General features: G+C 40.2%; 1 protein-coding gene across 2 annotated transcripts; it reads left to right on the forward strand.

Annotated features, from left to right (window-relative positions):
• The first annotated feature begins 803 nt into the window (after positions 1-803).
• trpa1b (transient receptor potential cation channel, subfamily A, member 1b) lies at positions 804-22207 on the forward strand. Of its 2 annotated transcripts, XM_031282231.2 has the most exons (28): positions 811-1034; positions 1248-1395; positions 1891-2053; positions 2303-2478; positions 3480-3587; positions 3803-3911; positions 4441-4586; positions 5335-5471; positions 6474-6522; positions 11440-11539; positions 11638-11738; positions 12286-12461; positions 13670-13834; positions 14422-14536; positions 14773-14939; positions 15149-15239; positions 15382-15441; positions 15549-15641; positions 16833-16903; positions 17058-17214; positions 17328-17417; positions 17803-17972; positions 18069-18198; positions 18639-18821; positions 18934-19002; positions 19359-19460; positions 21193-21311; positions 21668-22207. In XM_031282231.2, the coding sequence occupies exons 2-28, from the start codon at positions 1300-1302 to the stop codon at positions 21879-21881; spliced, it is 3357 nt and encodes a 1118-aa protein (XP_031138091.2). In that variant the 5' UTR covers positions 811-1034; positions 1248-1299; the 3' UTR covers positions 21882-22207. The 2 variants fall into 2 exon arrangements, with proteins under 2 accessions (XP_035856242.1, XP_031138091.2); XM_036000349.1 differs by lacking the exons at positions 18934-19002; positions 19359-19460; positions 21193-21311; positions 21668-22207 and having other exon boundaries at positions 804-1034; positions 18643-18774.
• The last annotated feature ends 480 nt before the right edge of the window (positions 22208-22687 follow it).

The raw sequence follows: 22687 nt of genomic DNA on the forward strand, positions 1-22687 counted from the left end.
AAGAAGAAAATGAGGCAGCATTGTGCGGGTTTTACTATAATATTAAGCTCTATCTCAACCACAGGGGAGGTGAAGTGAGGTACAGAAGACTGGTGCCTCGAGGCATTCATTGTGAGTCTTCACACTTTACATTGTGGTCAAGACTTAAGATCAAAGTATAAGCAGCACTAAAATATTGATGGATTATAATGGAAACATTTTATCAGACAGAAACACTTTGCAGTATCTTACCTAATACAAACATGGGTGAATTACATTGTATTGCGTTCCTGGGTGTCAAGCTGAAATACTACATCTGTAACATCTTTATCAGTATTCTTTATGTGTACCTTTGTTGCTCATAAGTGAATCCCCTTAAGCAAAGACCACATGTTTAATACACTTCTACGTTATGATTCTTTTTCTTTATTTACTGATCAGGAGAATCTATTACTAATCTGCAGAGCTGCCTGAGAAGTGAATTAAATTGATCGCCACGGTGACCACAGCTCACAGAGGTTAGAGTTAATTATTGATCTCTCATCTGGAGAGAGTCGTTCTGCCCACCTTAAAGGAGCCAGTAAAGGCCCCGTTAGAACCGTCATCCAGGTGAATATACCCGTGCAATATTGCTTAAATGTTTGAACACAGATGTCAGTGAAAGAAATGTACTGTAAATCAAGTGAGCAATGGAAACACAATATAATTTCCATCCACACAGGGTAAAACTTAGTTGCCTTTTTGAAATAACTCCGATCAGTCACAGTATACACGAAAGGAATGCTGCTGCAGAAGGTCGAGGGGATTTCCAATGAGAATTCTCCATAGTAATTTGTTCACCAAAAATGTCATTTGTTGTTTGGCCTTTTGATTTGACTGAGGGCCTCGTACGATACAATTACAAGGTCTTTCTCAGTCTCGCTTGCCCCGGATCACCCAAGGACACCTGGGACTTACTCAAACAAGCTGCCCCCCAGCTGCGAAGAACATAATTGCTTTCTTCAACAGAAGGGCTCCAACCTCCAAACACTCGGCGGATCTGAATGCCCTTCCGGGTAAAGACAAAGTCATCTGTGCCCATATCCCCTCATGGCGAGAGGAGCCTATGGCTTAAGGCATTATCTGCCCTCTCGGTCACACAACACTCTGTGTTCTTCAGGCTTTATATACTCAGCTATTGAAAGATTGGCTTTCTATTTTAGCATTTTGCTGTTGCCTGTAAACCGATATGTACATCCATGTTGTTGTGTGTATGTGGTTATGCCTAGGCACGTGTCATTGCCGTCACCCTTCATGCCTCCACTCAGTGTCAGTTGAGTGATGAACTTCAGCAGGGAGGTGACGCGACAGACCAGTTGTTATACATATGTGATAGAGGATGAGGATCCGGCCCTGGCAAGGCTACATGTATTCAAGGTGAGTAAACAAATAAAAAAATGTATATAGAAATAAATTATTTTATATAGTAAAAATATGTTCCCATAAAGGTCTACAATAAAGCATTTTAAGACATGGTTTCTCTCTCTTTTACAATATAAATAATATAAGTTTTTTATGTAACATCCCATCAGTAATCCCAACCTTGTGTAACCTCAAATAAAGTCATTGTGAAGAGCTGAATAGAGACCGAATGGCAACTCAAGTGTTTCGTAATAATGTTATGCAAGTTGCAGTATTTAGGCTGGCCTTACAATTGAAGAAATAGGCATTATGTCATACTTGAATTATTGCAACAGAAACAAGACACTGATAGCTGTTAATTCATATTAGTATTAATAAGTATGCATTCTCACTATCATGTAATCTGTGGTGAAATCAGAGACAGACTAATGGAAAAGTCTACATGGATAACAGGCTCTTCTCTTATCTTCACTCTCCTTCTATTGCATTACATTCTACATTACCGTCTAGTTGGCTGAGAAGGGTGACCTGGCTCTCCTGGAGAACCTGGTGAGCAAGAGCCCAGAGGTCCTGAGTGAGAAAGATGAATGTGGAGCTAGTCCCCTTCATCACGCCGCCGCAGGGGACCACATCAACCTCATCCAATTCATCACCACTGTCAGAGACTCACAGGGTAAGCATGCATCTGTCATCGATCATAAGTTGCACTCCAGCACAGGTAAAATATGTGTATCATGAGTCACCATCATTCTTTAAGTTACTATATAAAGCAGTATGTTTGATAGTTACATGACAGAGTACTGTGTCAGGTAAGAGTAGTATCTACATGAATCCTTATGTATTGACATTTGTGTGTGTGTGTGTGTGTGTGTGTGTGTGTGTGTGTGTGTGTGTGTGTGTGTTTTTGCATGTGCTCATTCAGATCTGAACAGCTGTGATGACCAGGGAAATGTGCCCCTACACTGGGCAGTGGAGAGGAACAAGGCAGAGAGCTGCAGGGCTCTTCTGGACTTGGGGGCCAACCCCAACATTCTCAACATGGCCCTCATGTCCCCTCTGCACCTGGCTGTCAGCCACGGACACAACAACCTGGTGGGGGTGAGGAAGCCGAAAGTGCCGGGCTGACTTAACAATTTATATGAAGTGGGGTGTACTCCAGTGATTTTATGTTTTCTCATTGATAACAAGGTCATTTTAAGATAAATAAATATACATGGTACATTTACACAACTTTATGCATGTATTTTGATGACATGGAAGTGCTTTTTTAAAGACATAATATACATTTGAAATAACAATATTTACAACATAATATGAAACAAATATAAGAATACAAAAATATATGTTATTAAAGTGTCTGTTTTTAAAGTGTACAGTTTTGCAGGAATGTGCAAATTATTCACAGTATAACATAAATAGAGAGTAGGGGGGAGGTTATCACAATTTGTTTTTCTCAATGGGAGGGTTTAAAGAAAAGACATAACACTAGGGGGGGGGCTTTTTTATGAAATAAAATAAAATCTACCACCCCAATAATTTTCATACAGTCCATAATGTAGTGGACTGAACAATGTTTTCGAACTTTAGATCCAGTTTGCCAACAGAAAGTCTTATGTAAAAATGTGTTTCATCATCTCGACTTACCAACAGCAACAGCCTGTTCACCCTGCTGACGTCTGGCAAGCAATACAGGAGTATACACTGCCGTACCACCACACTACAGAGCAGCTTCTTTCCTCAGGCTGTGAGACTCCTCAACTCCACATCCTCCACACTGCACCATAAAAAATAGTTTTATTTTGTTTTAGACAATCACATTATCACATTACATCTTTTATAGCATAAGAACATGTCACTTAGAGCAGCCCCTGCACTCTAAAGTCAACTGACAACTATTTACGTATCTGACAAAACCTGACTCAACCTGACTCAACTGTCTACTTAGAAAGACCTTGTCTTGTCGTCCCCGTAGCATCTGGCTGCTGTCCACAAACCGACACAGCTGTGGTACAGTATGGTGGAGGATAAAGGAGTATAGAGAGTTGAGGACAGAAGCAGGATGGAGCTCACTGTTAAGTTTTTATCTCTGCCCCCTGCAGCTGCTGCTGTCATACAGTGCTACAGACTGCAATCTACAGGGAGACCTTGGGAACACCCCCGTGATGCTTGCCTGCTCCATCAATAACTGTGAGGCTCTCAGCACATTGGTACGTGATGTACGAGTGATGCATTCAGATTCATGTATTCGTTCTGTTGCACTGTCTTCCTGCACCACCTAGTAAAGGATAATTGTCCATCTGCACAGAACAGATTATGTAGCTGTTCTTTATATTGACTGCCAGCCCTCTGCATCTTTGTCTCTGACAAAGAATTGTCTCTTGTTTGTCTTTCACTCTATCCATTCTCTGTCTATCTGTCAAAGTTAAAGCATGGAGCGCGGCTCTGCCAACAGAACAAGCTCGGCCATTTCCCCATACACGCAGCCGCCTTCGCAGGTGCAAAGAAAGCCATGGAAGTGATCCTGACAGCCGGTATGACAAAAAGATTCATCGGTCATCAAAAATTTTAAGTGCTGACAATAATGAAAAAGTTTTTACAAGGCCAAACAGCACATTAAACTGATAGATAAGAAGAGAGTTCACCTCAGACCCAAGAGACATTCAGCTGAATGTGCTACTTTGTGCAGGCCAGATGCCATACACTGACTGTGGGAGGTCTGCTTGACAAATCTTGTGTTGTTGGAAAAAGTCAGAGCACATAATATTTATATTTCTGGGATTGCTCAGCAAGGGAATGAATGGATATTCACATTATTGTGCTGTTTGTAAATTTACATATACAGTCCACCATGAATGGACACAATTACTCATAAAATGTATAAAATGTAATCTAAATTCCCTTCCGATAACCTTCTGGTGGTTTCGATACCCAGCTTGGTAGAGATAAAAACTAATAAGCTTATACCAACAAGCATGAACTAAGAAACCTTCATTATGAGCCTCATATGTATTCAGTGCATCATTCACAATTGAAGTCATTGATTTAATTCTCTGCTGGCAGGAGAGAAGTTAGGCCACCAAGCTGAAGTTCACATCAACTATTCAGACAAGTCCAAGAGCAGTCCCCTCCATCTGGCTGTACGTGGCGGGAATATTGAGGCCATCGGCCTTTGTATTGCTACTGGGGCCAAAGTTGACCAGCAACAGGTACAGATATCACAACACAACAACAAGTAGCATGTAAAACATGCTTTTCATAATCATTTGATTTGACTGTCAAGAAGAGCAGTCATTCATTTGGTTATCAACACTGTTTTTCCTAGCACTCTGCATCACAGAGTCATATTAACATCTGGGAACTGCAGATTATATTGCTTTCCATCTGTCCACCGCATGCTTTTTGCCAGATTTGCATTGTGTTTTTAATCTAGATCTCATTTGCCTACACCTGTAAAGCATTTCTCTGGCAAAAGGTCTCTGTACTGTTAGAGCATGTCAGTCTTATCACGCTCATCTGGAAGTGATCGTTATGTTTAGCTCCGGGGTAGTGGCAGAGCTACAGCAGGAATAGGGAGTACAGTAATAGCTTCGGTTGGCTAAATTGATACAAATTACCTCCACTTACACTGTGGAGCTGAGTGGAGCGATCACTGGCCTCCTCCTGCCAGTCCTGGTTATCTCATTAAAGACTTGTGTTACAGCCCCCAGTGTTCAGCCAGTAAGTCTGGGAGATACTTTGCTAATGTTACACTGGGGAAGTGTACAATATGTATGTGTGTGTAAGTGAGTACATGCATACAAATTATTGTGTGTGTTTTTCATATTCTGTCTAACTCAGTATGTCACAGTGTCTCTGTACGGAGCAGACATAATTGTGTTTGCAGGGCTTGTCAATATTCATTATACTTATTCATAATTCATCACTCATAATGAAACCATGTTTGTTGCTGTCCAGAATGACAGGTCCACACCGCTTCATTTGGCCTGCACCCAGGGTGCTACTGAGGTAGTCAAACTGATGCTGTCCTCCTTTGACCAAGTGGAAGACATCATCAACCTAACTGATGGGGCGTGTCAGACCCCTCTACACAGGTAGGCTTAACATTGCCAGCCATTTGCACATTTGACTTGATTATACATTTATTTTGATGATGTTTTTTATAAGACAATGACTTGGAATAGTTAGACATATTGGGAAATATGCTTAATTGCTTTCTTGTGGACGACACTTGTGGACGACTGAGTCTGGAGACTTGTCATTATTGTGATGTTGCCAGGCAACCAATGTCAAACTTGGCACATAAAACCACAAATTGTTGTCTTTTTGTTTTTTTGTAAATAACAAACAAGACAAAACTTGTTAATTAGTGAGCTTTAAAGGTGCTTTTGTGATTTTGTTAGCTTTGGTCTGAGCCAGACTAGCTGTTTCCCCCTGTCTCCAGTCTTTATGCTAAGCTAAACTAACCAGGTGCTCACATATTTGGTGAGACTTGATAAGTTAAATTATTCATAGATGAGCCCCTTTAAACTGTACACCACTGCGTTTATTTAGATGTGTAATATTCGTCGTAACTACATTAACTGCTTGCTCATGCTGTGTACAGATCAATCCTGCATAATATCAACACTATAACACCATGACAAACAAAAGGAACACAGATATGAAACCCTTGGGTATGGCTGGTGGACTAATGAGCTTTAATTGATGACAATAATAATGACATGAATGCATAATAAAGATGTGCTTCCCTCATTGATTTATCTTAGAGACTATTTTTTGTGTTGGCACAGACAGCAGCAGTGTAACACCTAATACAAAGGCAGAGGGAAGGGGGATAGATCTTTGTGAACATGAACGTAAAATGTCTGCAGAATACCGGGAATAAGTTCTTAAAGTGCGTCATTGATGTAAGCCTTTACGAGATACAAGATGTACCGAGGAAAATCTGGTTTCTAATTCTAATTCTGCAGAATTAGAATTAGAATTAAAATTATCCTTATTTGACATCTGACAATAAGCCTATTGGTAAAACCTTGACTCACAAAGCCATGTGTTGTGCTGCTGGTTTACAACAGCTGTGTTTACTTTTCCAGGGCTACAATATTTGACCACACAGACCTGGCAGAGTACCTAATTTCATTGGTAAATAAGACACACACACACACACACACACACACACACACGAATATAGTTAAACAAGAACACACACAGTGCGTGGCACTATCTTTGTGGGGACCCGTCATTGACATAATGCATTCCCTAGCCCCTTACCCTAACCTTAACCATCACAACTAAATGCCTAACCTTAACCCTTACCTTCACCCTAACCATAACCTAATTCTAACCCTAATCCTAAAACCAAGTCTTAACCCTCAAACAGCCCTTTAAAGGTGTGGGGTCCAGCATTTTGGCCCCACAAAGCTGTCCGGACCCCACAAGTATACTGTATTCCCTGTTAAACAAGAACACACACACACACACACACACACACACACACACACACACACACACAGCTGTTACGCACAGGACATTCCCAACATTAACATCAGTGACTGCATGTTATTAATCTCCTGCCTTGCATGCAAGAAATTGCATTAAAGACAGCAAAATGGCATGCTTAGCTTTTTTCCTTTTTTTGTAGTTGTTTAAATTAAAGGGCAAATCAACAACTTTTCCAATATTTGCTGAGGGCTGTCTTTACTGCTCCTTGGATTCTATTTACTGATTGGGTCATTCTGCCATTATACTTTATTTGCAATTTCAAACACACCTCTTCAAAAATGTTACAGTTGCTACCCATTGCTTGTAGACCATCTGTTGCACTTCATAGGCCGTTTTAACAGAACTGTGCTGCCAGGAATAAGCTGGGGTCCAAGTGTATATCCTGTCAACTCATTCTGTAAGCAAACACTGCAAACAGGAGAAAAAAACGTGTACACACTGAGCGTGTTTGTCTTTGAAATCATGTAATAGTCTACAGTAATTGACTTCACTTGGCACCAAAGACCAGCTATGGCTTTAAGATTTTAAAATGTTAAAAAAAAACTAACCAATCAGGCCATGAGAGAGATAACTCTTATTAAGTTACTTAAAGCGTAACTCTAACCAAAATGCAACCTAGGTTTTTTTTGTGGATGTACCCGAGTCAAACTTTTGTTTAAAAGCATAATTAGGACGGAAACACCACTTTTAAGATTTACCGTATTCTCGTTTTCGGTCAAATGGCCTTTTGAATGGGAGTGCTCGGGGCACTACTATGATCGCATCAAAATCGCTATTTTTAAAACACTAAGAAGGCTCGACGCAACATGAAACTTTGTATCACCAGGGGCTCTACACATGAACTCGAGCATTGAGAACATTGTTTGTGTACACAGAGTTTACTAAAAAAGGTTTTGAACAACTCACTTTAGCTGTTGGTTTTTCCGGTCGTCGCCATCTTGCTAGTCAAAAAAAAGTCAATCTCGGAATGCAACGTAACAGGGAGGAGAGTAAAGATGGAAAGCTCCTAAAGCTTAGTTCCATATAAATGCACAGATAATTTGTTGTTTTGTCGTTAGTGAAAAACAATATTGACCTTGTAGTTGAAAAAGGAGCATAATTTAAGAATGACATTTACTTCTATGGAGTCCTTTCATTCGCAATCAGAGATCGACACTTTTTGACTGGCAAGGTGGCGGTGAGCGGAAAAACCAACTGCTAAAGTGAGTTGTTCAAAACCTTTTTTTTTAGTAAACTCTATGTACACAAACAATGTTCTCAATGCTCAAGTTCATGTGTAGAGCCCCTGGTGATACTTGGAGCAAAGTTTCATGTTGCGTCGAGCCTTCTTAGTGTTTTAAAAATAGTGATTTTGATGCGATCATAGTAGTGCCCCTAGCTCTCCCATTCAAAAGGTCATTTGACCGAAAACGAGAATATGGTAAATCTTAAAAGTGGCGTTTCTGTCCTAATTATGCTTTTAAACAAAGGTTTGACTCTGGTATATTCACAAAAAGACCCTAGGTTGCATTTTGGCGAGAGTTATGCTCTAAGTTTATTATTAGGAAAGTAATTGACAGCTTGTTTAGCCCTGCCCCTCTTAGTTACTGTTGATATGGCTGCCAAGCTTTGATCAGCTCTAGCTAGCAAGCTTATAAAGCTAATGTTAGCTGCATGAGTTGCTTGAAAACACCGTCTCTGGTTGACTTTTCAATGTTTCCAGCTAACTCGTTATAAAATAAGAATTTTTCAACAGGGTCTTAAATACGGCTACATACATAAAATGTTTCAAGATGATGCTAAAGCTGAATGTCCAAAGCATTAAGTTAGCATCCTAATCAGCTGATAATTCATATAGTAGAAAAGAAGATAACAGCATTGTTCTTGTATTGTAGGGGCGAGCTAGTCAGTCCCATAGACTGTAATTTTATTTAATTTTAATTAATATGTAATATATAATTTTTAAGTATGATAAGGAAAAATATACGTTTTGTTCTAACGTCACCTGTTTAGCTGCTTAACTTACATAATTTTCATATATTTTTTTGAGGACTAACAGATAGGCTAACTTTGTCAAATGTATGCTATCTCGGGTGACGTTAGCGAGGGTTGCTGGAGTGTAAACTTCCCCAAATCCAACCAATTTTGAGCAAGAGCTGCTAATGTTAGAATGAACTTCTATATGTTCTATTTATCAGCTAATAGATGTGCTAGTCATGAATGGGGTTTTTCGTTTTTTTTTCTTCGGGAATCTGTAAAGGCTCTGACACACCAACCCGATTATCGGCCGTTGGACAGTCTGGCGAGGTCGTGACTCGAGTCTGTTCGGTGTGTTCCGTGCCGTCGGCATCCATTTTAGCCGATTTGACTTGTTGAATCCAAGGGGGTAAGCGAGCGTCCACAAAGCGTAGCTCCTATGGCGCCATTTTGATGCTAACAAGCACTCACCCACCGTTAGCATTCCATTGACTGCCATTCATTTTGACGTCACTTTGACAGCGAATAACTTTACATCTGTATTGTCTATTGTTTATTTCTAAAGAAACACGACAATGTATAAAAGGCTCCATTACCTTGTATCTCACGTTATGGCTCCGTAGCAGCCATTTTTGTAAAAATAGGCTAACGATTGTGTCATAACCACGCGACTTTCTGTCACATAGTAGACAAATTACCGTACAGTACAGGAGAAGCTCGCAGGCAGTTTCGACTTACATTAGCTGTTTAAGTTTAATTACTAATGTTAACTAGCATTTTAGTTAGCAATAATTAGCCTGTGCCTATGTTATCTCCTTATATATACTCACGCTCTCCATCTCTGCAAGATTGGGATTGATTGAGATTTCTCTTGGCACAGCTACCAGAAGACTTACAACTTTCAGACAGGTTGCTCACGTCACATCTACGTCGGCAAGCTCAGTTTGCAGCTGCGCAGTAACGCTCAGCCCTCACCGGAAACATGCTTCTAATATACTTCACTGGTCTCCGTCCACGGCAATGGGATCTGTTGGTCAATTTATTTAACTGTCTATGGTTGAATTGGCCAGTGGGCAGTCGGACTCAATGACCAATCTGATTGGTGGAGTGCTAGCCCTTACCTAGTGAATCAATGCTTCTTCCACAAGAAGAAGCCTGAGAGCTAACAACGCCAGTATCTTCTTATTACTAGCCATCGTTATTTTCTTCCGTTCAGCAAGTAATGACAACAACGATCCTTCTTGACTACTATCAACACTCTGATGAAAACAATGACTGACGACAGCGTGCTCTGTGTTTACTAGGTCTAGAGAGATGTTCCGTCATTTCCGGTTTTCATTTTTTGGGCGAAAATTACAGATTAGCACCACCTGCTGTTATGGAGACGTATACGTCTCGCACACGCGCAGAACGTACACTCAGGTCGGCGTTGCTTCGGTGTGTTCCGAGCATTGACTGTAAACATTAATGGACAATGCATCCGGTTCGGCGAAGTGCTGCAAATGCGGAAGTGCTATAAACCTGTATTCTATCTGAATTCCAGCACAAGGCGACACGTGTGGTTGCAAAAGGAGGTTGGTTTCTGTAGAAGTCTATGAGAAAGTGACCCACTTCTCACTTGATTTATTACCTCAGTAAACATTTTCATAATGAGTTTATGGTCTCAATCTCTAGTTTTAAGTCTTCTGCAACACATAATGATGTTCATTTTTTGAATTATGGTCTCGTTGATTTTAAAATCAGCGATAAAGCAGGGGGTGTTTTAGGGCATGGCTATGATGTGATTGCCAGTAAAAGTGTAACGTAGACTGTAAGGGCTCCTCCCTCACTCTTCCCTCTCATCTAAAATCGTCACATCCGCAACCAGGATGGCTGCGGCTGCAAACTCAACGACTCATAGCAGATCTCCACAAACCAATGGGTGACGTCACATATGCTCTGTTCATTAATATTAACAGTCTATGGTTCCGAGGCACTTTTTTGAGAGACGGGAGCCGACTGATCAGTCCGTCTGCCTTTTCTGCCGACGGACGGCCGTCGGGTTGGTGTGTCAGAGCCCTAACTCAGCAAACTGATATAGTTAACGCTAGCTAATAATATGCTTCTTTACTTTGGGAGTAACACTCGGTTACTACTGGGAGTAGCAAGCTAGTTAGCCGGACTCTGTTAACCTGACATGCTTAGCAAAGTCTAACTTATGTTAGAGCAGACAAACCTTCTTAACACCTTTGCTCTTGTATTTTTCCCATGCCTTGTTATGGCTGCTAAGCTTAAACATCTTCAGAAATCTAAAATGTATGTTAATTCCATTTCATTATCTGTGAACTGTGTATATGCCAGACTACACATATCACATTACACATCTGATCTGACATTATGAGAAACCTTGGGAGCTTTTTTGGTTTTGTAAAATATCACCCTCCTCCTGGTTTAACAGTGCACAATGCTCTCTCAATGCAAACTCCACTCCGGTTGAACAAGCACATGAAATGCTAATTTTCCCATGGTCTCTTTTGTTTGCAATAATTGCTGCAATGCATGTTCAAATTAATGTGGTAATTAATGAGGTGATTTTAAGGTTTTAGAACATTCTCTCCTTAGGGTGCAGACCTTAACAGCATTGATTGTAAAGGAAACTCTCCCTTGCTGCTGGCTGCGAGTTGTGGAGCATGGAAAACTGTGACTCTGCTGCTGTCAAAAGGTGAGCGTATGTACTGTACTTAACCACCAGCAAGGCTCACATTATTTGTAAAATGCCTGATAAGGCATGTTGTGCACACTCATGTTTATGTCTTTTAGGGGCAAATGTAAACGTGAAAGACAGAAGCGGTTGTAACTTTCTTCACCTGACCATTCTCCAGCCCAAGGGTCTGAAAAACCTCCCAGAAGAAGTTCTGCAGGTTGGCTACCCTCAATCAATGCAGCCTGTTTGTGACAACAAGTGCACTGTATGCTGCTTAGACAAAGATGTCATTAAGATTGGAATTTAATTACTGCAATGTCTTTGAACAATTTGCCTTGAGCCTGCATTCAAGGCCGGCTGATGAAGTTCATTATACTCTCACTAAGCCAGATGATCCTTTAAAACATTGTAAGCTTTACCTAAAGCTACAATGATGCCTTCAAAATGAGCCACAGAGGAAGGCTGACATATTAACACTTGATAGTTGTTTACAGACAGTGTATAAATGGGATCTCTCTGTATCTTTGTTTACATATTTATTACACTACATTTTTATTTGTATAATCTCATTATATGTGTGCGTGTATTTATGTATGTGTATAACTGTAGCCATGGTTGAAGTTATATAATATGTGCCCTTAGTGCTTCATAACTGCCGCCGCATACCTAAGTTTTTTTGCGTTTGTGCTTTTGTTTAATACAGATATTAACATACATTATAATGTGTGACTAGATAAATGTTTTTATAATGTGTCTAACTTTAGAGTGTTGCTGTGAAGGCACTGCTGAGCTGTGAGGATAACGAGGGCTGCACCCCACTCCACTATGCTTGCAGACTGGGTATCCATGACTCAGTGAAGAACATGCTGGGCCTCTCGGGGCAGGTCGGCCTCTCATACAAGTCGAAGGACAAGAAGTCTGCCCTGCACTTTGCTGCTCAGTGAGTTCGATTGGTCCCCAAGAGCATGACTTTCCATAACATCAAACTAAGCAGTTCTGATTTGACCAGATTTTCACTCAAAGTTGCTGCAAATTTGATCAAAGAAGTGCCAGAAATGTCATTGCCTTTGACATTGACCAGTGTGGGATGCAATGTATATACTCTGTTCCTTTTGTATTGTTTGTGTTAAGTTATATTAATGCTACAGTACAACATTCAATTAGCAGACATTCTGCACACTCTGGAGCAATTACTTTCTACACAACATAGTTTAAAAAAAAATGTTTTTGTTGGGGAATAGCTTTTTATTACAGTAGGAAGAAAAGGTAGCTACACGTCTTCCTTGTCTTAAAATCCCAGTAGTTACTCTGTAACAAGTGTTATGTATTGATCAGTGATACCACAAGAGTATAAAACATTCATCAAAAATGGCTCTTCAGAGGACTTTGACTTACGATCCTCCTAAAGCCAAGACTTTTATCTCTGTAATTGAACAACGGTGGTCAGATGAAAAATGAACAATGTGCCTACATTTAAAACTGTCTCCTCACTGCTCAGTTGTTTTAATCAATTGCTGTGCTCAAAAGCCTTTTGATGATTAATTGCCATGACATACCTACAGTATTATACAGTGACCCAAATGAACCGTCACAGGAATAGAATTCAATTAGCGAGGCATGTGTAAAGAAACGTCAGTAGTAGTGTGAAATGAGCAGACATTTAACATTATTATTATTGATTTTTTGTATCATGGTCACCTATTTCATTAGAGCTAAAGAGCAAATGAAGGCCATGCTATGATATCATACTTTACCTATTATGGATACCTCATTCACTTTCGCCACCGGTCCCTCTGCACCGACACAAAGTGCTGCTGACCTTCTTAAAAGGTTCGGAGACAAAGAAAGATCATACTGTAGCAAGCCAATATGTCACTTCTGTTTCTGTCCTCTCACAGACCACAGCACCATTAGTCATTAACACGTCCAAACATTTTTTTACCTATATTTTACCTACAGGTTGATGCCCTGTAACAGCAATCTTAAAGTGTCTTTGAGCAAAATACGCAATCGCCAAGATGAACTGGGCTGTAACTGCCCTGGACCTCTGTGCTGTGGGCCTCGCACAGAAAGCATTTTTTATTTCAGAGATCAACAGATCATAGCAGTGAAAACCTACTGCTTCTCCTTATCCCTCTCTTCTTTAAGGTATGGGCGCTTAAATACATGTCAGCGATTACTGGAGACCATCACAGACTCTCGTCTGCTAAATGAAGGTGACGAGCGAGGCCTGACACCGCTCCATTTGGCTTCAAAAGAGGGGCACACCAAGGTGGTACAGCTGTTGCTGCGCAAAGGAGCTCTCTTTCACAGGTAAGGTTGCAACAGCATGAGATTCTCATGGTACGATAAACATCTAAGAATATAAGTAGTATAATAGTAAAGTAAGTATAAGTAGTAGTATTATTAGTATTATCAGTTACAATGACCCTTAAAGGAATGATAAGAGAAGGTTTTTCTCCCTATTGAAAGTAAAAAATAGTTATTTTCAATACCATAGATAAGCAAATGTACATGGGATGATAACCGTCAATTTTCATACCACAGTATACAATGAAACCGGTATATCGCTGCGACCCTGTTCACAGGTAAACACGTGCATACAGAGGAAAACATGCACAAAGATGATAAAGTACATATAGCGTAAATGCAAAAGCATGGTGTACTATGCTATCTACTGTTTAGCTATCCATACAAACCTTCAGTTACCAATTCCAGTTGGTTAGTTTGGCATGTCTTGTTCATAGCGATTTCAAAAGTCAAAACTCCAGCAACACTTGTAGTATAAAGAACAAGACTGTTTTGAGCTTTTGACCTCTTCAGACTTTTTATCTTCTCCATCCCCCTTTAGAAGTAGGCAAAGTTGTGCCAGAAATCCTTACTCTGCTTCTTGTTTACAGTGATTACAAGGGTTGGACTTGTCTGCACCATGCTGCATCTGCAGGATACACACAAACTATGGACATTCTCCTGTCAGCCAATCTCAAGTTACTGGATAAAACAGATGAGGATGGGGTATGAATTAATTATTATTATTTCAAAAGGTTCAACTTTATCCAAATCAGTAATTCATTTTCCACTTATTTGCGATGACAATATTGCGGCTTATATTTGCAGTTTGTAAAAAAAAAAATCTGTATGTCCAGTTGTTTTCCGAACATCGCCGCAGTAATGACTACAAGTAGCAGCGAATACATCAGAAATCACTCTTCTATGATAAATGCAGAGTACTGTCTCCTGTTATGTACCAGAACACTGCACTCCACATCGCAGCAAGAGAGGGACATGTGGCTGCAGTCAGGCTCCTGCTGGCTCGGGGTGCAGAGCTCACCTTAAACAAGAATGACACGTCATTCCTCCATGAAGCTCTGCAAAATGGGAGAAAAGATGTGGTCAATAATGTAATTGACAGTCACAGGTTTGTTAATAATACAAGTGTCCGCTTTGATGAGAAAAAATGTAAAAGGCTTAGCTCAAAACTACTTTTATACTACAGGTGTTTTATGTGCTGCATTTTTCTTTCAAATTATTTCTGAGAACTACCACTGGGTAGCACCAAAGTTCAAACGTCTTAAATTCTACACATTGTTGTGACTTTAATATTCATTTGTGTTTTTCTTCTTCCAGATCTGCTGAGGCTTTGAGCCTGTTTACACCCGGTTCTGGCCAGCGAAGTCCCATACTAGACATGATTGAGTTTCTGCCTGAGACCTACAAGGTTTGCCATTGGCAAAGAAAAAAAAGTCCTCATAACTTGTCTCTTTCTGCAGTTTGCTGTTGGTTCTAGTTGAGCATGTTTTGTAAGAACATGTAAAGCCCTTGGATTCTCTGTCACTGTGTTTCTCTACTTTCTTCCACAGCACCTATTGGACCGCTGTGTGAGGGAATCTGATGATGATCACAACAGTCCTGACTATCATGTAACCCACATACAAGTTGCACAATAAAAACATCACAACAGCCTATATTGTATAAAGCATATGCCAGGCAAGAAAAACGTATTGAAACAATTGTTCATGTTTTGTAGATTGAATACAATTTCTCGTGGCTCCAAGCTCCTCTTGAATCGAGGAAGGTAACTGACAAGACCTTGAGGGTTCAGCCACTAGCTGCACTCAATGTAAGCAACTTTTATTCTTTCTCCAATATATTGTTGGTGCAGCAGAATCCAAATAATCTACTCCCCCATGATAAGTAGTAAAGTTCTGTTAAAGTCACGCATCGCCCTCTGATAAGGCTCTGTAAGCACTCACCTTCATGTATCCACGGGCTCACATTTTGCACATATAGGCTCATCCTTACAGGGTCAGCCAGTTCATCCATAAGGGACAGTGGTGACTTTTTTCTCAGTGGAAACTATAGCCAAGCTTTGTGGCTTTGTCAGGTTTCTTTAGATTTTCATTCCTCTGGCTGCCTTAAAAAGTTACAAAAGAACGTATTCCTTCTGCCATTGTGTAGAGCGACAGACTAGCAAGCTTTAAGTGGAGCAGTTAATGTTGGAAACCAAACGTGTTACCTAGTTTGGTGGGAAACAGACAAACAAATCTGGCTAGGATGCTATGAGTCAACTTGACGAAGGGCAAGGGCTAGTGCTCGCTGCAGACTGTGGTTCAGTCTTTCTCCTCGACCCCGATGACAAGTCAGATGGGAATGAGCTGTGAGGTCAGGCTGCTGCTCTCCCCATGTTATTGCTACCATGTGTTGGGTATACATGTTTATGAACAAGCTGGAAAGCAAGGAAATGTGGTCCTTAGTGGTCAACACCTCTTGTCATGCATTGCTGTTGACTTTCAGCAGTGGATGTATCAGGGGAAGAGGAGGCAGGGCCACAATGTCAACTCCTCATTTACTGATCGCTAGTGACAGGTGATTTGGTTTTCTTCCACTTGGAGGTGTAAGCAATTAACCTACCAAAAGCTCCATTGTGCTCATATGCATGTACATTCATTTTGTGATATTGAATATTCTCATTTCGTAATTAATTCAAAATGGGTTAAATCAGCAGGAAAATGTTGACATATATGCTTTGGTGACTGGCAAAGTCTAACAGGACTGATCTTGTCAGATCATTGAACTAAAGGTCACTTATTTCAATACACAGAGGAATTGTAATATTGAATGTATTACAAAACCACAAACTCGTGTACCACCAGATGTGAAAAAACACTCACACTGCTGATGTCATCTTACATTATGCCTAAGGGAGATCAATAATAGCAATAATAATCAATAACAAACTTTTAAATCTTTTAGGCTTTAGCTGTCAGTGCTGTTTTTTTCTCCATTAACAGCGAGCTTACTCTTTCTGCAGGCGATGGTGAAGTACAACCGCATTGAACTCCTCAACCACCCTGTCTGCAAAAAGTACCTAGCAATGAAGTGGTGAGTATTCGTGATTTAACTCCCAGAGAGTGACATTTCTCACTCTGATATATTGAGACTACTGATCATATTGCGAGAAAGTTATTTGTTTTTGCATTATTTACTTTGAATGTCATTATTCCAGTGGTAAAGCCTTCTTTGTTGTAATCCACAGGTTTGCATATGGGAGCACGGCTCATGTGCTCAACATGTTTATGTACCTGATGGGTCTGCTGCCACTCACTCACCTGATAGTGACTCTGAGGCCCACTCTGAACACCACTGACTCGGGCGAGCACAGTATCATGATGGTGCCCACATCTTTCATACAGGTACTAATGACCATGATGTGTTGGCATATTTTATGTTCCAAAATGTATCAGCATTTGTCATTATGATGCAATCTCCCTAGATAACGTAAATCTCACTATCCTTCATTTTTCAGCAAAGTCTGTTCTTGTCCTTCTGTATGGTGATGGTCTTGGTCATGAACTTCTACTGCATAGCGAAGGAATTGGTGCAGATATCACAACAGGTACTGTTACACAAGAGCTCACATGATGCATCTGCTCATAAATCTGTTCAGCACCAGGTCTGCGTGGACACACTAGCAATCAGGTGTGATGGATGAGCACGACCACTGAATGACCACATCCAGAATGTCACCTCCACACTTTACCTTCCTCATTTTTGATTCTAACTATAAAAAACACTTCCACATCGCATGTTCAGTAATATACAGCTAAAGTGTTGTTTGCATGGTTGTTTAAGTCAAATAATGTGCAGGTGCGGAACATTTGGGTGAGAGTACATCAGGGAGGAAGCTGTGCTGAATGACATGTTGTCATGTATCTGCAAGATTGTTGGTCTGTCTGATTATTTTGTGTTTTTGTTCATTTTTCTTTCCTTGTCACTAAAAGCGCTGGAATTACTTCAAGGATTATTCCAACCAGAGTGACTGGTTTTCAGCAATCCTCTCTCTTCTGTTCATCATTCCCACCATGCTCAATGTAGAGGGTTCTTTACAATGGCAAGCAGGAGCGTTGGCAGTTTTAAGCTCCTGGATTGGATTTCTCCTTTATCTCCAAAGGTTCTTTTCACTCTGACTTAATAGTGCCATTTCAACTTAAGGTCTTTTTTATGATGTTGAGAGGCCACTAACTTTTATAATCTCCTGTTTCTCCAGGTTTGAGGGCGTAGGCATCTATGTTGTGATGTTTTGGGAGATCATGAGGACACTGGTCCGTATTGTGATGCTGTTCGTGTACCTGATGTTAGCGTTCAGTTTGGCGTTCCATGCTCTAATGCTCAACCAGGTAGGAGAAGAAAACGAATAAGTGTATTTCCCAAAATGTTAAACTGATGTTTCTTTAAACTGATGGTGGCATTAGACAACAAGGCCACAAAATCATCCTCTGCGGAGTATGAATATCACTGATTGACAAGATATGCTAAGAGTTTGAGCTACTGACATCACCATCTTTATGCCTCACTGTAATGTGATAAACACATTTGTTAGACATGTTTTGTCCCCAGAACATCACTTTGTCATGCACTGTTTGTGTTTGGCATACACTTAATGCATGCTGTGTGCTGCATTATTCTGTAATGTTAAATAATTGTGAAAGAACAGATTTGGGGCATTTGGACATCAATATCAAGCTAATGCATGTTTTATTTTAATGGATTGTTTTACACCACTTTTGCCACAGTGTTAACTATGACAGATAAAGCTGGTATTCTTTTTTACCCTTAGAAAGAGTTTGACACCGTGCCGCTCTCAGTGATACAAACCTTTGTGATGATGGTCGGGGAACTCAACTACCAAAACAACTTCCTGGACACTTATCTGAAGAATGAGCTTCCTTTTGGTATCCTGACTTACATAATTTTTGTGAACTTTGTTCTGCTCATGCCAATACTGCTGGTGAACCTGATGGTAAGTATGCTCTGACAGCCTGTCCTTTTGCATCCATTCCTGACGGACATCTACTTCTCACATTAAAGCTACTAAATAACATGGTTCTTATTTGTTTTTGGCTGTGTTGTAGATCGGTTTAGCAGTTGGAGATATTGCCGAAGTACAAAGAAATGCTGCCCTAAAAAGAATAGGCATGCAGGTATGTATGTATGGACATAGCTTGCATTTTTCTGCTTGTTCTGTGCTTGCCCCTTCTGCCATGGACAAATAACCACAAGCACAGTAGATGAGGCTGTGGTCTTTTTTCCTTGAGGCCTTTTTACAAGTAGACTTTAATAAAACATGTTTAATAAAATTTGATTTCAATATAAGCACAGCCTGTACAGTTAAGGCAAAATTATTGTGTGAAAAGGCTAATGTGACCTAAGAATACAAGTAATTACACTGGTTTAGCGTACCGTAAGATTGTGTAACCTTTGTCAAACAGAGCTAGTCAATAAGAGGTTGCTCTTCAAAGTTGCACCTCTGACTGACTATTTGAATTTCTGGCCGCAGATTGAGCTCCACACCGCTCTGGAAGACAAGCTGCCTTATTGGTTTATGAAACGAGTGGACAAACCCTCCCTTACCATCTATCCCAATCGACACTGCTCCAGGGTATGCTTAAGACTTGCTTAAAATCAGATTCTGTACAACAGGGGTCATCAACTACATTTTTCTATAGGGGCGGGATTTTTATAAGCGGACACTGTGGGGGCTAGACTTTACGTATGAGTGTGAACAAACGATAATGATAACTAGATAGGCTACTTAACTAGAATATGCTCTCAGATCTCTGCCAAGGAGGCAGTTCACTGGGGAGTGATGGTCAAAATCTGTGTATAAGGAAACGTCATTGCAGTGGAGATGGATACGCTCTAAGAATGTCACTCTCAAAGAGCCTGCGCTGTTATCCCGAATTAGTTGACTTTACTAGAAATTTGCATAGGAACCCGTTGCCTTAAACCGTTTAAATTTTTACACAAGGTGAACAGGTCAAGTTGTATTAAAACAGCGCGGTACGTTGATGCAGTAGACAAATCACGTTTACATTAGTAGTCATTACTTAAAATCATTAGTAAACATCAGCTTCACAAAACTCTTTTTGTATTTCTCAGTATGGCTATATTTAGAAACTGGTGTTGTCCGGTGACTTTCGTTCGCAGAAAATCAAGTGAAGATAATTACCTCTTCTGAAGAGTCCATCATGTTTTTTTAATCCTCAGTGTCCTCCTTGGCTACTAGCAACTGTGTGGAGGAGGGGTGAGGGTGGTGCGCAATCACAGAAGGCTTGCATCATGTGGATGCGCCGACAGTTTTCAATTTTGTTGTCATTACTTAGAATTCCTCATGGGGGAGACAGAAACTACGCAGTATAGCTTTAAACATGCAAAGAAACATAAATATAAAACACTAGGGTACGTACCACTACCAAAGAAATAATTTGTTCACATAAATGCTCTTTATTTTCCTTTATGTCAGTATGACTTTAAGAATAATGTATTCAATGCATTTGTTCCATAACAGCAATAATAAGAAATCAATACACAAATGACCCCGCCCCTCCCATACAGACACTTATCCTTAGTTATCTCTGCTTAACATGATCTATGCGCTGCATACTTGAGCTGATTATTACAAACCACTAATGTGATTTAGTAATGAATATGGTTTTTAACAAAACATGAAAGAATAAGTAGTGACCACTAAAAAGTTTAATTATAACTAAATCTGGGTTTACAGAGTGAAACGAAAAGTTGACGTGGAAAACTGCAGCTTTAAAGATTAATTTTTTGGGGGCTTTTCCCTTTATTACATAGTGACAGTGGATAGACAGGAGAGAGACAAGGGGGAGAGAGATGTGGGATGACACGCAGCAAAGGGCAGCACGTCGGATTTGAACCTGCGCCACTGCAGGACACAGCCTACATGGGGCGAACGCTGTTACTGGGTGAGCTAGAGGCCGCCCCAAAACCACAGCTTTAATGAAGAATGGACTTATACGTTTGCATTCATACTGCCAACTTTCAGTAACGTTAAACGTGACCCATTCATGAGCAGCTTGTATTATTTATTTATTGTTTATATCTACTTGTATTTCCATCTCAATTGTTTTAGGGGCTACTTCCAAATATAAAGATAAAAATGCTACATATGCTAAATACCAGAACGCATTTCTTTCTTCTTCACATTTTCTAAATTCATTATTATTGCCGGGCTGGAAGCTTCGACAGGCTGTATGTGGCCCCCAGAGGCCTCCAGTTGATGATCGCTGCTGTACAACATATTGATTGGTCTTTGTAACTTATGTCAGTTCCGTTTTTTAATCCTTTCCACTTTTTGTTGACAGAACTATATAAAGCAATTATTCACAGGTGAGGAGGAGACAAATGATGCCTGGAATCGTCTGCAGGTCAAATCACAGAACTGCACTGTGATAGAGAATGAGCTCAAAAAGCAGAAGCGCAGGTAAAGCACTCAAGGGTACACAACATGATAATCACATGAGAGTCCGCTTCCTATTCCCTGCAATAATAAAACTATGCTTGCTACTGAGATTATGGAATTGTTTGTAATAATAACAATGAACTAACATAAGTAATGCAACAACTACATCAAGCCATTTACAGTGATAGTAGTTTTTGATGCATGAGCGGCCCCTAGTGGTTACAAAAATTAAAGACTGTGACCGCTGGCTATTCCTGTCTATTGTAAACACATGGAACCACACAGCAGTGTTGCCCTCAAAAAGCCGGATTGTAAATCTACTCAAGTGTTGATGAAGACTATCTTTGAGCGACATAAACTAATGTTTTCCTCCTCAGGTTGAAAGAGGTGTCAAGCATGATGGAGAAGCAACACAACCTCCTGAAGCTCATCATCCAGAAGATGGAGATCTCCTCAGAGGCGGACGAGTACGACGGCCCTGTGAACATCAGAGGCAACATGTGGCCGAGTTTAACTCAGGTTAAGCCAAAAGGACACAGCGTGTCGCGTTGGGTCCCGCTGCTGAAGGCCATCGAGTCAAAAAAAAAGTGAAGAGGATAAGACAAATAAAACATCTTAACATACAGCAGGAACAACCATAAAATTTGACAAAGTGAATTATCACTACATTGTTATTAATTGTAGCTTTAAATGGCATCATTATGTGACTACTGCACAATGCAATTCATTATATTAAGATTTACCACTCATGTCCACTTATTGTATATTGCAACAGTTAATTTAATTACGTGTTCTGTCGTGTGGTTTGATACTGACACTGTGCATGATATTACAGTACTGTATTCTAAATGTTTTCATTGTAGGCTGAAACACTAAGTTACACTCATGACACACTGATAAACAAATGTTTGAAGTCCTTTTTGTGGTGTGTATACAGTGTTGCCATACTTCTCTTACGCACATGAATATTAATTGCATAGATAGATTCATTTGGTTGGATTTAGGGATTATATTACTCAATTGGATTTTGGATTGTGACTGAATTTCTGGACTCTTTGTAGTATTGTTTGACAATTTATGGGCTGGGCATTAATGGGTTTAATGCATGACAAAATAATAAAAAATATACTTCCAAAACTTCACAGTGGTTGATGGATTATTGCTTCTGATTTGTGCACTGCCTTCTTCACTGGTGTCACACACCAGCTTAATTCTTCAGTGGGGATCATGGGAATCATAGGATGGTTGGGAGAGAAACAGAGAGAGGCCTCTGACATCATGAGCTTGCACCTGTCCCTCGGCTTCTCCAGCACAGGGCCCCGATACAGGTCAAGACCCCTGAAAGTCTCTGCTGATAGACAAATGCTAGCTCCCCCTTTAACTCAAGTTTTAAGTGA

Source organism: Sander lucioperca, chromosome 1 (assembly GCF_008315115.2).
Source record: "Sander lucioperca isolate FBNREF2018 chromosome 1, SLUC_FBN_1.2, whole genome shotgun sequence".
Taxonomy (NCBI): domain Eukaryota; kingdom Metazoa; phylum Chordata; class Actinopteri; order Perciformes; family Percidae; genus Sander; species Sander lucioperca.

Excerpts from the sequence above, each read along its gene's own strand:
- trpa1b (XM_031282231.2), top strand. The coding sequence starts at position 1,300 with ATGAACTTCAGCAGGGAGGTGACGCGACAGACCAGTTGTTATACATAT. Across the intron at positions 1,396-1,890 it reads CAAGGCTACATGTATTCAAG|TTGGCTGAGAAGGGTGACCT; the intron begins GTGAGTAAACAA and ends ATTACCGTCTAG. Across the intron at positions 13,835-14,421 it reads AAAGGAGCTCTCTTTCACAG|TGATTACAAGGGTTGGACTT; the intron begins GTAAGGTTGCAA and ends TCTTGTTTACAG.